Below are 15,886 nucleotides of genomic sequence, written 5' to 3' on the forward strand. Positions count from 1 at the left end.
CCAACCAACTTTTTACGACTTGTAACGATTTGAAGAATAAGAAACGTCTGTCGAGCATTAAAAAGTCGTATAATTTTCAAATATCTGGGAAATAAAATGAGAATACCCGAAAGATATTGCGAGACGATTGCGTATTTGAGAGTGCTTAGAAAAGATAAATGTTTAAGACCCTTCAGTGCGAAAGGCGGATAAACGTTCGCCAAACTTCGATCACACGTTTATGTAACTATAACGAATTCTTTATATAAGTATCCGAAAAAGGAGGGCAGACTATAAAATGCAGGTAAATCGATTGGGTGGGGCATTATTACGGCATCAACACAGGGCAAACTGGTGTTGAATATTCTCTCCTTTTTTTAATTCCTACAATCATTATGCCTGGATTGATTCCCTATCTAATTGATAACGAAAAAAAAGACAATACATTTTTAGCTCTCAAACTAAGGATCTTAATATGTCCTTTTTCTTTACCCTTCCCGGATTTTTGCCGCAAATCATACATCAGACCTTACTACCTCATAGATATTTTCTGGCTATTTTTCTCTGTACTAAACTACGACGTTAGCCATGATTTTTCTAGGCTGAAAGGCAGTAGACGGACATTGTCGAAGGGACTGCGGCCGAGGGTGGGGCTAGGGGAAAAATAGGGGACGCGACGAAATTAAAAAAAAAACTCAGAAGGTGATCGGGGTTCGGGAGGAGGGACAATGGGGGTAGTGGAGGAGGGGAGCGAGTGAGAATAAAAGAGAAGGGGAGGAAAAAAAATCGGGCGTCATTGGGGGATGAAAAAAATGCCTCCTCATTCGTCATTTGGTAGACGGACGCCGTGTCCTCATTGGTCCAACTTGTCCCTTTTTTTTCCTCCCCGACGCTCTCTCCCCTCCCCTACGCCCCCTACCACCCACTCCTCCCCTCCACACCCCTCGCGACCCCCCCCACTCAATTTTTTCCCCTCCGTTTCGCGGCCGGGTAGTCGCCCTTCCTCGTGCAAGGCACTCAGGGGCGGCAGCCGCCCCTGACCCTTGTACGCGCGCGCGACCACCACCTCCCCCTACCTCCTAATGCCACCCCTGTACTTGCAGGGAAAAAATCAAGAAAATAATGGGAATATGGACAAATGTTGTGCCGCATGAAAGTGATTGAAACATGACTAAGTACATGAAAAGTTTAATGTTTTCGTCGAGCGCAATGTCGTGGTGAATTGTCGATCTGCGAAAAGATAAGGAACCGCGGTTTTAAACGGCTTTGAGATAATTTCCTGTCGTGATCGTAAAAAAAACAGCAATTCCTACGACGTATGCTAAGTGCTTCGGCTACATTCCGCGGCGATGCGTCTTGATCGATACTAACAGGCTCGCTCTGTTCACGCTCACAGAAAACATTTACGTGCATGCGAGTTTTAAAAAAATCTTAGCCCAAGTGATCTCCCAACCCTACTCCCGATAGGTGTTTGCGTTAACTTTGTCGTTCACTTTATTTTAAATGTTATTTGTTTTGATTGAAATGTTTAATTTCATTTAGTTTTAATGCTCTCTTTTGCAAGACACGTATCAGGATTATAATGAAATCCCTTAATACTTAAGACTTTCATTTCCCAATTTTTCTCATTGTCCACAGTGACATTGAAGAGGTATTTCCAAATTTGTACTCAGCTTTAGTCTACTGGGAAGCTACCTTAAGTACTATAGATGATAAAAATGTCTTTTGAGCTCCAGAAGAAAACATTCTTTACGCTGACATCTAAGAAGTGAATTTAGATTTTACGGGATATTCTTACATGACTGATTGTTAGTCAGAGGTGATGCCACTTAGCGTCCGTGGACTGAAATTTGTGGAGATCATGAAAATATTCATCATCTTAAAATAGTATACTTATAGCTGTAGAAATTAGTTTAATCTAAGAAATTAGGTCTCTATTGCTTATATTGCTTGGGAGGAGGTTACTTCAAAATAAAGAGATAACCCCTCGATTAAAAAAAAAACTTTTTTCCATTCAAATATGTTTACTCTAAGTGTTCCAAGTGTAAGATTTAGGCTCGCAGTTCGATGGCTTAGTGGTTATCCTTCATCTTTGCAAGTGGAAAGAATTTAAAAAGCACAGAGGTTCAAAGACCACTCCACTTTCTCGACAAACAAGTAACTTTGGGCGACCCTATTGAGTGTTCTGTCCACGAAATTGAATGATCGGCCCGCATTGTGACTGGGACGCGACGTCCGGAGATGAATTGAGACGGTAAAGGGGCTCATGTGAGGGCGAAATTGGTGAGGAAGGGTTGACCCGCCCGTCGAGACAAAACGATTAAGATATCGTGCTGTGCGCACACTGTCTAAGGGGTGGTATCAAATTTGGACGCAAGTTTTCTCATTTTCCCTCACAGTTACCTACCTTAGCATTACCAAACGTTCATCGTGTCGGTGAAAACATTTCGTTTGCTCCTTTCTCATACTGTTGATCTTTAAATTTTTCTTCATATTCTCCTTCATAGAACCTTTATTTTAATAACTGAGAGTTGAATCTCTTGGAGAAAGTGTCGGTATCGTAATGGTAGTATTTCCTAATCTCCTCATCTAAGGGAAATTATAGCACACTCGCTACACCTTTATCATGAAATATATCACGATATAGATTTAAATTAATTAAAAATGAGTAAGCATTTCAAGGTTAAAACAAAATTTCAACCCATGATGAATATATAAATTGATTCCAGTGGCGAAAATTTAGACAGGGCGACCCAGTTCGTTGCTACTGAAAGCTGCCTCTAGCCACGTGCTACCTACTCCTCGCAGATACCTACTTTTCCCACAGAAATGTCGAATTAAAACACCCCTTGACACATTTGACAAGCATCGACGAAATATTATGCTCGTTTGGCACCATCACAAAAAGACGGAATAACTCCTAACATTATTCACGCATGGCTCGTGAATAAGTAAGGGCAAAACAAATATTAATGGATGAATGAATCGATGGCAATTCTTTTTTATCTGACATTGACCGTCGGCGATCAAGTTTAGGAGAGTTGGGGAGAGCTGAGTGAGAAATTTGAGTTGAAGGTGGGGGAGGACAAGGCGTTGGCCCTATATATATTGTAGTAGGAACACGAGGCGAAGGACAGGGGTCAGCGGAGACGGTATATGGCCAGGCAGAAGGGGGAAAGGGACAGGGGTGCTGGAAAAAACGGGGGGGGGAGGTTAGAACTGAGAGCCGCGAGTGGGGAGAGATGGTACCGCCCACACATCCACCCCAGAAATGGATTAAAAATGAATTAAAAAAAAAAGAAACGGACAAAATGGGTTGGCGGCGAAGGGTGACGAAAAAATAAGGGGTACTATGCCTTTGTAAGGGGGTGGGGTACTCTGGTAGAAGGGGTATAGTGGTAGAAGGGGTGCTATATAAAAGTTCTCGGGAGGAGCGTGCATACGCTTGAGGTGGTATGGGAGAGAGAGAGGAGGAGAAGGTTTTATGGAAGAACGGCATGGGGTGTGGACTCCCTTTTTATTTTATTTTTTTTTATAATCCGAGGAGGGGGTGAGTTTTTTTAGGGTGGGGGAGAGTGTTGTGGACGAGGAGGGGAAGGGGGCAATGACTCATATGGAGACCATGAGACTCTCCTTTTGTTGGCCCACTACCCCTTTCCAACATGGCGGGCCCCCGAAATCATACGCAGGGAGGTAAGAAGTGCGTGCACGCTTCGCGAGAGCTTTTCTCCATTCAGTCGGAGAGAAGCAGGGGGAAATTGTTCACCCCTCGGTGCACAGTGAGCAATTTCATCATCCATAACGCGAACGCTTCATGTTCGTAAGTACTCACAAGTTTCCCGCTGAGAGGACTGTAGTGTGCATACAGGGGCATTGAATGATCGCGGATGAACTACGAACTCGTATCAGATTAATCTGTTACATTATCATAAAATTTGTAATTTTGCAGAAGCACCGGGGATAAAAGAGCGTCATTTTTTTAAACGAAATCTTTCTGAATATTCACTTATTAAGGTTATCTTGTTTTTTTTTTCTAATAAAATTTCTGCAAGTTTCACATGTGATTTTACTAAGACCAGTTTCGTCGCTGTCCGATATCTTCAGGTGAACTATTTGACGATGTCGCACAGCAACGAATCGCATGTGAAATTTTCAAACTTTTGAAGCAATTTCACCACGTCACTCCTCAACCATCAATTTTTTAAGGGTTATCTTCTGTTTCAAAAAGATTTTAATTTAAAAAGACCGCGGAACCATTTTTGAAAAAAAAATGCCACACACCCCAAGCCTAGTCGTTGGTATTTAACTTTAAATTCTTGGCAAAACCCAGTTTCTCATCCACATCTAAATGTATACACAAAAATATACTAATAAACAAATGGTTTCTACGAAATGAACATAATGAATTCAACCGACTATAATAAACGGGAGAGTAAGAATGATAATCAATCGACTCGATCGATAATTCTTCTAGTTTCGTATTTGATATTACGTGTTTGATGATAATGATAACGGTAAACCCGCGCGCTTTTGAGGCCTGGAATCGACTCCTTCAAATAAAATTCAAGACTAGCAAATAATAATAGGATTGACATGGGTAGGGAGTTAAACGCGTGCTAATGTGAGCGTTAGATGAGTGAAGCAACAACTGCAGGGGAAAAGAGCAACAAATGACACCCGTGGGATTGCACGCTGAGGATATGTGTTGAAGGGTAGCACGAGGAAGGGTTCGATAATTGGGCGATGGCAGGGGATGTAGCTTTGATGAGCGGGGAAGGTTAAAATTGAGAATTAGCGCCGGAAAGATAAAGGGATAGGGGCGTGGGTAAAGAGTATACGGATAGGGTGGCTGGGATTACCGGGTTAAGTGAATGCTAAAATGGTGGATGGAAGATGTGCACGAGAAAACAATTTCGCATTGGATTGAAGAATATACGGGTATACAAAAATATTCTATTCAATGGTGTTCCAGGAGAGGAATTGCTACATCATGGCATATAAAATAAGGAAGGCATGGTAATGGAAAAAAAGCGTAATCATGGTTTCAAGTGATCCATATGCTGGATAACCGATTAAAGAGACGCTGAAATAAAAGATGATCGATCATTTGACAACCAATCATATTTTTCAGGCATAGAAAAACCATCTCATATTTGTATACGGCATGTAAATCTTCAAAATAATTTATTAGAGAGGAAAATCATACTGAACCATTCAAATGCATTAGAAAGTATCCCTACTAACTTCTCATTGAAAGGCGTGGTTTCTATTAAAATAAATTACTGCCAAAAATCTGAGATGAGTCCATTTTCCATTTACTTCATATGATTTTCCAATAATCAACGAAAAATACTAAATTATTATAGATAGCACGATCAAGGTTTCTCTTTTTTCATTTAGATGATGAACTATAACTAAAACAATTTATCCGAGAGAATACGCTCGGCGTTTCGAGCTGAGGGATACTAGTTCACGAGATGTCCCTTGAATTTTGGTCTACGGGACTTCCAAATGTCTTCAATCCTCTTCACGGTTATCAAAAAAGCTCTCCTTGGATGAGAATGGAAATGGCCAAGCGAGTCCGGTGGCACGATTGGTGGGGCTTGGCAACTGGAACGTAAACAATGACGGATCGAAAGTTAATGTTACGGGGGAGACCACACCCTGAGTGGGATGGGTGGGGAAGAGTGGGATGAGACCGAAGAGAGGAGGGATGGGTGGGATGTTGAGAAAAAAAATGACGGTGTAGAGGCGAAAGGGCGTGGAGGCGAAGGAATAAAGGGAAGATGAAGAAGAGAAGAGGGCAAGTCGGGAGGGGAACTTAACTTCTCTCCGGCACCCCGCAGTGCGACACTTAAGATCACGGCCCGCCTTCGAAGCGGCGAAAAGGAAATGAACGGTCATTATGGTGCATTTTCAATCGGTTGCCGTAGACGCGGTCTACGCCCGTTGGCGTTTAGCCGTGTTTATCCAAAGGCCGTGTCGTCAAAAAATGAGGTCACATCGCTGAGGTGTGCTAGGCGCGACGAATTTGAGTGTGTTTTCTCATAGGGGCGTACAATAATTCTCTATATTCAGCCAGAATTGCTCCAATTGTATTATTGAATGCGAATTGAATGCTAATTTCAAGCCAACAAACACTTCATACCTCTACAATATCAATATGTGTATAAATGTCATCATATGTTACGTGAGAGACAACATTTACTGGCGAGGTCCAGGCTAATTTTTAGACTACAACTATTTAGAGGTAAAAATGGTGCTTTATTACGCTCTTATAGAAAATATTCTTTCAACATTTGGCTAAAGAAGATTTTAAATTCCATAAAACGAAAAAAATAAATTCCCTGGCGAATTTCCGACATCAATTGCGAAATATTATGGTGAAAAAATCTTAAGATGTACGAGCAAATAAGATTACTAAAAATTATTACTGCGTCACAAGTAAGGGAAATAAGACGTATATAACGAATTTACGGGCTCTAATAGCACGGGTGAATTAAAATAATTGAAGATCTTGAGGGTAAATAGTTATAGGCATCTTCCGGGAAAATTTCTTGAAGGTTTTTCAAAACGTCGCAGTAATGAGCGCTATCGTGATGGAAGCTGGCGCCATTCTAGGAAACCTTTTCTATTACACTGGTGACATCAAACCTCTTCTTCAAGGAGACCTACATGAAACATGTTCGCGGTCCAAAAGTAGACATAGAATATACGCTGACACACTTTGGCGAACGATTTAAGATTAAAACAACAAAAGGACGACCACAACATCCAGTGTGACAGGCAACATCGAAGGGGCAGTGCAGAATATCCGATGGGAGAAATAAAGAAATAACAACAAACAGAAAGACAGACACACAAACTAACAAGTCACCAATCACAACAGACGTGCTCTCACACGAAAAAACGAAAACATGAGAATACCGAGGAGAACGAAAAACAGACACAGGGTTATTCTCTACAGACATCCCGAGTGTTACCATGAAAACGGTTAAGCACTCCATGCACATCGTGGGTAAGTGTCAATAGTACCTACAACAGAAAGAAACGAAAAGAAACGCGCGATATGTAGTGATGAGAGAAGCGTCGGTACTGGGGATGATGAAAAATGGATTGCCAAGGAATGACCGACGCTCTGGCGAAAAACATTTGCACCACGTTCGCCCGAGTATGAGAGCGACCGAACGTGCTGCTCCGCAGGAGAAAAAATCAACTAAGGTGATCGTACTCCAAGAACGAAAGAAACAAGCAGCTTGAGGCCAAATGAAACTGGACGGTGGTGTGTGAAGGTAAAAGAAAAGTATACGGGAAAGAAAATGGTAGAGCAATCACATTCGGAAAACAATAATGGACGAAAAAATTATACGATCTTCACAAAACAAATGAACAACTATTGGAGTACGATGTACGAACTTTGTACCAAACCATATTCTGATACGTTTTATACCGTACGGGAGTAAAATCTATTGTATTGCACCACGAACAAACGACCAATAGACTTTTAATAATTATGTAAAATGTGGAAGATACTATACACAACGGTAGAGATGCCAACTCACTCGTTGCAGGGTTGACCAGCACTCCTCCAGGGTTCGTTCGCTGAGCTGTGAGTTGGTTCGCGAGAGCTGCCGACGTTGTCGATGATGGAAATAAGGGAAAAAGGAAGAGAGAGAGAAACAGAAAGAGAGATGAAGAGAGCGGAACGAAATGAAGCGACACAGAGAGAACGTTCACAGCGATAATAGGCTCACATCAAACAAAACACACATGAGAAGCGAACCAGCTGAGATTCAACTCCCCGTCGGTTCCGAGATGCAAAAAATGTCGGCCTCAGTGACTTTGTCGCACCAATCGACCACGTCACTGCGTAGGGCCAAGACATAACCACTCAAATACAATGTTCGACGTCTTACGGAACAGGTTACATTCGCTTCGGCTTGCTTCCTCGCTGAGATATTTGATAGGTCCAACAAAGTAGTCCGACCCGAAGCTCAAAATAAAAAGTTTTCGTGCTCGCGGTGTAAATTAAAAGGCACACATTCATATCAAGCGTGCAGAGACTTCATGCATGGTGTAATGGTCACATTTTTGGGCCAAGAAACGTGCGGGAGATTTACACCTATCATTTCTAAGACGTTCGTTGCATATGTAAGTAAATATAAAAGAGTAACTCGAAAGAAACGAAATAAATATCAATATAAGATTTTTAAATTCTTCTCTTGTAAGAATAGAAATAAGATATTCTCGACGTATATCTAGGAGTAGTAATAAAAAAGGTATGATGTAACAATACGGATTAAAATGAAGTATTTATTTTGACAAGCGTTCCATTAAAATAAACAAATTCATGTTTACGTTACACATATATATTTTATGATTAGAAAAGTATGATAACATAGTATACTTGGCTGGAATAAATAATCACTTAGTACGTAATTTCATCAAAAAAATAAAATATATGGCAGAAAAACACGAGCTCGTGCAAACATTCATCTCATTGCTAGCAACATAAATTCATTTTCGCAACAACCATTGAAATAATGAATTTCAAAAATAAATATAATTAGAAAAAAAAATGATAAAAATATTATATTCATTTCTCATACAAAACTCATAAAGGATATCTCTATATTCTATATTCCCTATAGTGCCAATCTTTCAACTATTTCAATGCGATAAACACGGAAAAATCCTTGCATGCAACATAAAATATCAAACGGGAATCCATACTGACGGAAGAATACGATATTCATGATGATTTATATTACGGAAAACTTTCTGGAAATGGTAAATGTAATCTTTTCCGATGTTCTCCCTTTGATACCTTACGTCCCTGGGCAGCGAATAAGAGGTCTTCCTCCCATCTCCTCATCCCATGCATCCTGGCTAATAAGCGGGACTCCCACACCCCACTCCATGGCATCGGTTGAGTGTTCCCGACAGCAATTAGCAGATGGCGCCGCGATCGGCTACTGATTCCGACTTCTCCCGAGAGGAGGCCCCGTCGTTTTTTATAATGACTCCTCCTCTCCAATGGAGGGACGGTTATGACTTGGCTATTGAATACTTCGCCGTTTTTTAAGTTCATTTTTCAACTGATGTCAGCATTAAATGCAATCGCGGCGCCAGTCAGCATGGAGATTCGAAATGAATGTTTTTCCCTGAAAATTTCACTTTTTTCTCATTAGTAATGGAGGAAATGGAAATTCAGAAGAGGAGCTAAGCAAAACATAACAGGTAACGAAGCATATTTCCATCTAACCATAACGCGAAGGCCAAGCAGCTGACCGAACGAGCATTTTCAACGTCACATTCCACAGCATGCAATGATTATTGTCTGATGACAGCAAGTATGTAAAGTGATTATCCAGGTGTACAGAGGGAATCAGTAAACTTATGAAAAACGAACTCCAAAACAAAATTAGATACATTACACAGTAATTAGTAAAGTAAAAAATTATTTTTGAAAAATTAAGAAAACTTTGCATGAAAATCATAAGGAATATAAAAAATAATCTTAATTTATCCAGTGTTCTAGATGTTTAGATATGAAATTGGTTAAGAATAAACCGGTTCGATAATTTATTTTCTTGTAACTTTTCCCACTCCTAAAAAATCATTCAAGATTTCATGATTTTATGTTCGGAAACCGTATGAGTCGTGAAATAGCATTTTGTCCACATTATCATCATGTCCTTAAGGATTTTGCTCTTTGGAATTATATCAAACAAAATTATCGCGTCCAGCAATTAATATAGATTTTTATAACTCGATAAAACGATTGATAATCGCCATTGCACTTGATTTTTTCTCCCCCGTGCAGTAACATTTTCCGCGAGGGCTCAATCCTCGGCGATGTATACGATGCGGTGACTACGAGGAAATATTTTAATGGCTCTCCATCGGGGATGTTTTTTGCATTTTTATGAGCCCTGCGGGGGTTATTCTCCGTTGTGGTGCGGCGACCCCTCCTCGAAATAGGCACCCATCAGATATGCATGTTGCAGCTACACGGTGGGGGAAGCTGGGTATGTTGCCGCTAGAGATGAGATGTCGGGTCGTAAGGAGAGGGTTGAGGATGTTACCAGAGGGTTGGAGTTGTCTCTCGGAATGGGGAAGAAAGGCATTCAGCTAGTATCATTTGTCATGGATACGACTTCATCCAAGGGGTTTCTCGAGCAATTTGATGCAATAAAGTTATGGGCGCTAAGGGCATGTTACCTAAGGGTAAATACGAAACAGATTTTAGGCTATGTCCGAGGGGATATCTGAAAATACTAATCGGTAATTATATTGAAGTTACTTCAGACAAAACTATTTGGACATGTAAATTCCAAATCTGGTAATGGAACGGAATTTGGTAATCTACCACACCGAAGTACGCCAATGAGCTTAAACGTTTTCATGTTTCCCTACTAGAAAACTAAATGGAGCATGTAGGCAGCTAAATTGTGTTTACTCCAATAACACCTTTTATGGATGGTTTCTCAGGCATCTAAGTGATAACATCCCTACTCCTTCTGCCAAACTTAAAATTCTGAACAACTCAACACGAATGAATATTCCATAGCGATCCATAAAAAAATTGATTCTTTGTCCACGTCATAACACCACTATCTTCACTCAAAGAATTTTTTCCTCACGGCCTCCTTCTCTTTGAGGGTGGAGTTTCCACCTCATAACCTCACTTATGCACCTCAAGCACCGCTTTATTGCGAGCAGGGAAGGGAGGCTTGGAATGCGTGAGATAACGCTCAAAGCTATCCATTTGGATTTCACTTTCCGCCGTCGTTTTAGCCGACGGAGCAGAACAATGCCAGGGCGCCGTGGACTCGCTCACGCTGCTCTGGACTCTTCTGTTTTTCCTTCCTTTTCCCTTTTCTCTTCTTTTTGCCCCCTTGTGACCGGACTGCCACCTTATCCCACCCTGCCTCTTCTCCTTAGAGTCACCCCATGTGATGTGAGCCGACGCGGCGGATCCTTTGTCCGAAAGCGTTCACGCCGAGCGGGACAGAGCGTGAAAATCGTCGAAAAAGAAGGAAGACGATGGAGGGGCGGGTGGGAAGCGTTAGATGGGAAAAACGACTTGGACTATTTAACGATTGACATTTATAGTTTAATATATTATTGACTATTTAATGCGGACGGCACTTCAAATAAGCGTTTGGGATCAACTTTAAATCGCATGAATATTTGGCATTACTGAAAAAATTAGCTTCAATTAATTTTTCGCGAATTTTGCCTTCGTGTTGTTCAGGCACATACATTTTATAAAAGATAAAGAGTACTTTGAGAAAACGGTTTAAAAACATTACAAAGGCATCTAATAACGTAGCCTCAGAGGTCTCTGGGAAGCTCCGACCAAAACGAAAACTATGCCTTTGGTCGTAAATTAAGTCATGAAGAATCTCCGAGGTTTCGGTACGTGACTCAGTTAAATCCTATTCAAAGTAACTTAAAACGAATTTGTAAATAGTTTTTAACTTTAAGAAGATACTTCTTTTATGAAAATATAACCGGCTATTCTTTTTATGTCCTTCTATTTTTCATAGAAATACTTCAAATTTAATCGTAAATATTTTTTTAAGTTTACTGGACAATGAATGTGATACGGTGGCGAATCCTTTACTCGAAAGTGAGGGGCGATCCGTGAAAATCGTCGGGGGGGAATGAAGGAAGCCGATGGAACGGCGGGTGTTTCGTACACCTACGCCGCACGCCCTCTACCGAGAGGCGACGCCCCACGAGTCCTCAGCGTGGCGAGAAAGTCAACCCTTTTCTCCGCAATTCCAAAGCGCCTATTTTTTTTCGCATTCCCAGACTGCTTTGGTGCGACCTTGGGATGCACTCGCCGGCAAAGGACGATTTATGAATCAGTGTGAGCGACTTGGGCGAGCGATTTGGTGCTCTAACTCATGTGGAACAGCGCTCGAATAAGATGAAATATGGGCAACACCAATCCATGTATCATTGGATGGAATTTACTTTGAATAATTTTTTTCATAATCCTATATTCGTTGATATGAGATACAAGCTAGGTACTTTTAGCTCTCCAACACCTATACACTTTTGACTCGGAATTTCTATCGAAACAATTTCAGCTCGAATGCGTCATTGTGATGGGAATTCTAGCCTTATATTCGCTTCTTACAATCACGTATTTGCTTAGAAGCTTAGATAATTTCAAATGCTACCTATGTAAAATGTACTCTTTACTCTTATATGATTGGCGATATACTCATTTTCAGGCAAAACTGTGAGGAATAGTGATATAGTTGAGGATTTTTTGAATTCTTATTCTTTTGAACTCTTTCGATTGGTTTCAACTCATTCGCGCTCTTTAAAAAAATACCAAGCACGCATTTACTGAGAATTGCAAGAATGTAGGCATTGGTATTGATATAGAACGAGCATAAATTGTTACAGATTACGAAGAGAAGTTCCTTTCTATCGTGAAAAGGAGATTCATAGTAACCGAGTCTCGTAAAATGCCGTGTCTTGGATAATTTAAACTATGCGAGGGAAAATATAATTCTTATCTACCCGTACAAAGGTCGTTAACGTCACTGTCTAAGTTATTGCGCTCCGGATTAACCATTGGCAAGTTTCAACGGAAATCATTGAAGCTCGTTCAAGTCCACTTATTTGGCTACGGATGCAAGTGAAAATAATGAGTGCAATCAAGCGTTTCACCTGTATTTATGCGAAAGGAGAAGGTTTAAAGAGCTTGCCAAGAAATACGACGGTTCGATTTTGAAATAAAAATATTATGTGCTTCGGAAGGATTTGAGAGCCATTGAGCCAATGACGTTAAATCTCATGTAATGTCCTAGGTATGGAACCGAGAAAGGTAAAAGTTTTGTCAAGTTAAAAAAAAATTAATCGGCGATATTGCCTCCATAACTAGGTATCTTAAAAGACAACAGTGCATATGTTGCTTTGAACTCATAGGAATAAAATCTACAACATTACGTTTTCACGGGAATAAGAATTTTATGATTATCTTAGGTCGTAGCAAGAGCTTAAAAAATGATTCAAGGTTTTTATGGGAGCATGTTACACTACGTCATTTACTTTGTTGATCATTTAGATAGTAGAAGCAATTCTCATGAATTGTAAATTCTAACTGCCGATAATTTTGACGAGCAATACGACGCCAAGCATGAAAAAATTATTCGTTATTTTAACTCATGCGGAGTTGGTTCATGAGATTTGCAACGCCGCCTTGGGGCTTTCTCCTGACTCGATACGCCCAGCCACCCCGCCGCCAGCTGGTCGACTGCGAGGAAAGGTGAAGGAAAGAGAGGGATAAGCAAGGAGGGGGAGGGAAGAGGGATGGGGTTGGGATAGCGCAGGCGCCAAGGGCGGCGGAGGGGAAGTGACACCCCCACTCTGCCCGACCACCTTACGAGCTTTCTTAACGCTTTCTTTCTAGTGGGATGGGGAATGGAGGGGAAGGAGAGGTCGGGTAGCCTAGCGTCGTATGCATACTTGTCTCTGACCGGTCTTCTGTCCGGCGAGCCGCGGAATTAGCAATAAATGGTCTAGATCTACTGGCGCCTTCCATCCCATAAAAAAAGCTATCGTATCGAGACAATATGCACTGCCGATTGACGCTAAAGAGGATATGATGGAAATAATTATTAACACGAAGTCAAACGTGACGATTTTCCTTAGAAAAGATGCTGATAGAAGTTTGGATTTTCGAAAAAGAGGAATTTAAAATCATGTTTGAACAGGTGTTATCGATAAAAGAAGTAATAAAAAAATGCTGAAAGACGCTCGACTTGGGAGAAATTCTTACCTTTTTTTGGATAAGTTCCCAAAAAAATGATAATATTTGCGGAATAGGCTCAAAATAATTGCAAAAAATATTAAAATCCCAGCTTTGAGCCTAGTTCGTCTCAATTTAAAATCATAGAATTGAAATAACTTCATCGAGGATGGAATGATCTAAAAAACTCCGATCTAGCAGCTTGAATGGCCGTTGGCCTCATGGAAAGCCCAAATTAATTGACTCCATAATTGCAAATTCTTGAATTAAAAAAAACAAAGCGAGCAACAATTTTCATTTGCACCACCTGACGACTCCATTTCGAGGTGAATATTTTTCACAGGCATGAAAATGGGAAAGCAATGAAAATACGCACCTAGGCTGACTATGTCCTCTCTGAGGCGATCTTTATTTTCGCTCTGCCGTTTAATTATTTCGCGGAATGGAAAATTTGTTTACTTAACTCGGCAACTCTTAATTCGCGCGGTCGTTCCCAATTTTCTGCACAATTTTTCGAGGTTCGGCAGCTGAGATGAGACTGTGTGGAAGGTTGGGGAGTAAGGTAAGGAAAATGAGAGGATGGGAACGAATGGATGGTGGAAGGAATGATGCTGCAGATGTGAAAGGCATCTTTTCATTATTGACGAGGAAAATCCGTGGGATAGCTGGCGTCACTGCGGCCAGAAATAAGAAGACGGGTGCTTCATTTATTTCCTATTCTTCCGCGATTCTCCTGGGAAGCGAAATCATTTTCTACGGATTACTGCCATTATCTTGTTGAGCCAAGTAGTTTTAATCCCGGAAAACAATTTGGTATAAATAATTATATATATTTGGTATGAATATACTAATATGGTATAAATAATTATGATCTCCTTGCTAAGTAATACATTTCATAATACAGATTAATAAGTGCGTAACCTAATTGTGTGACTTCCTCGACGAAAGAACTGTTGCTACCAGTGTAAAAACCATTTTTAACAAGAGTCACAAGACAAATTTAAACTTTACCGTTTTCCATTGTAGTTTTTGATTGGCAAATAACTCTAACGTAAAAGACCTGCTTTTATAGTCAACCGACACTGGCCCATCAAAAAATATAACGCTTTTCTGACGAGTTTCATTTTGCTCCATGTAAGTCTTGCTTCTGACTTGAATTTTAAACTGAGATGAAAATAAGAATTTCATGTATGGAGTATGGAAAATGCCGAGAACTAAACATTTAAAGCCGAGAACCATAGTGAAAGATTTAAAAAAATCAATTTTAGACTAGATACATTTAAATATATCATTCCCTGCGTGTAGTTCCAATGGGAAAAGGAGAAGGAATAGGGTTCACTTTCCTCTTGCGAACTGGTTAATTTCAGCGTATCCTTAGAATTGGAAAGTGATGCCTATGTAGGAGTTGATCGTTGTTTGCATTGCGGTCCCTCAGGGTCTCTCCGTGGTGGAAGATGTGGTACACTGAGCTTCCTTGAAGCAGGGAAGGTTTAGGGAGGCTGTGGAACGGGAACCAAATAGAGAGGGGAAGGGTAGAAGGGGCAAAGGGGGGGGCGTGGGTGGACTCGAACCCTTTCGGCTCCTGGCTCCAGATAGTTCGTCAGAGTCCCGCGAGAGGGTATAACATGTCCGTTTGATGGAAACGTTAGGATCAGGTGGAGCGCGTCGGACTGAGATTTCGCCCGGGCGGGACACGCCTGATCGCCGAACCCTGAAAATTTTGTCTTCCCGCCTTTCGCCACGTGCGAAATGAACGAACAACGCCTTCAGGAATCTCTCGAAGCTTTTTCTCTGCTTTATAAGGCGTTTCCAAGCATCTATACCGGGCTCCACACGATACGTTTAGTTAAAAAAGTTGAGAAATTCATTGGATGAACTCGCCAGATCACTTGCGGATTTGAAAATCTATGAATTCATACCGTCATTAAAACAGACACACAAAATCGAAGGAAACCAAAGACGAATATTTATTCGATGGTAGACAGCTATAAACAGCAAGTGGAGTTAACTCAATTTCGTGCGAATATGTTTACTATAAATCGATTTTTCTGCTTGCTTAAAGAAATAAACTTAACGAGATCACCTTAGGTAGTTGAGAAAAGGAATTACAGGATGGTTTGCGTTTCAGAT

General features: G+C 40.8%; 1 protein-coding gene across 1 annotated transcript in view; it reads right to left on the bottom strand.

The window, feature by feature from the left end:
- The window catches only part of LOC124157855 (zinc finger protein 384-like), a 171,917-nt gene that overhangs the window by 146,739 nt on the left and 9,292 nt on the right, over positions 1–15,886 (bottom strand). Inside the window, exon 2 of the mRNA XM_046532903.1 lies at positions 7,542–7,607. Within this exon, the coding sequence (XP_046388859.1) occupies positions 7,542–7,607 (66 nt within the window). The remainder of the gene's footprint in view (positions 1–7,541; positions 7,608–15,886) is intronic.

Source organism: Ischnura elegans, chromosome 4 (genome assembly GCF_921293095.1).
Source record: "Ischnura elegans chromosome 4, ioIscEleg1.1, whole genome shotgun sequence".
Lineage (NCBI taxonomy): Eukaryota > Metazoa > Arthropoda > Insecta > Odonata > Coenagrionidae > Ischnura > Ischnura elegans.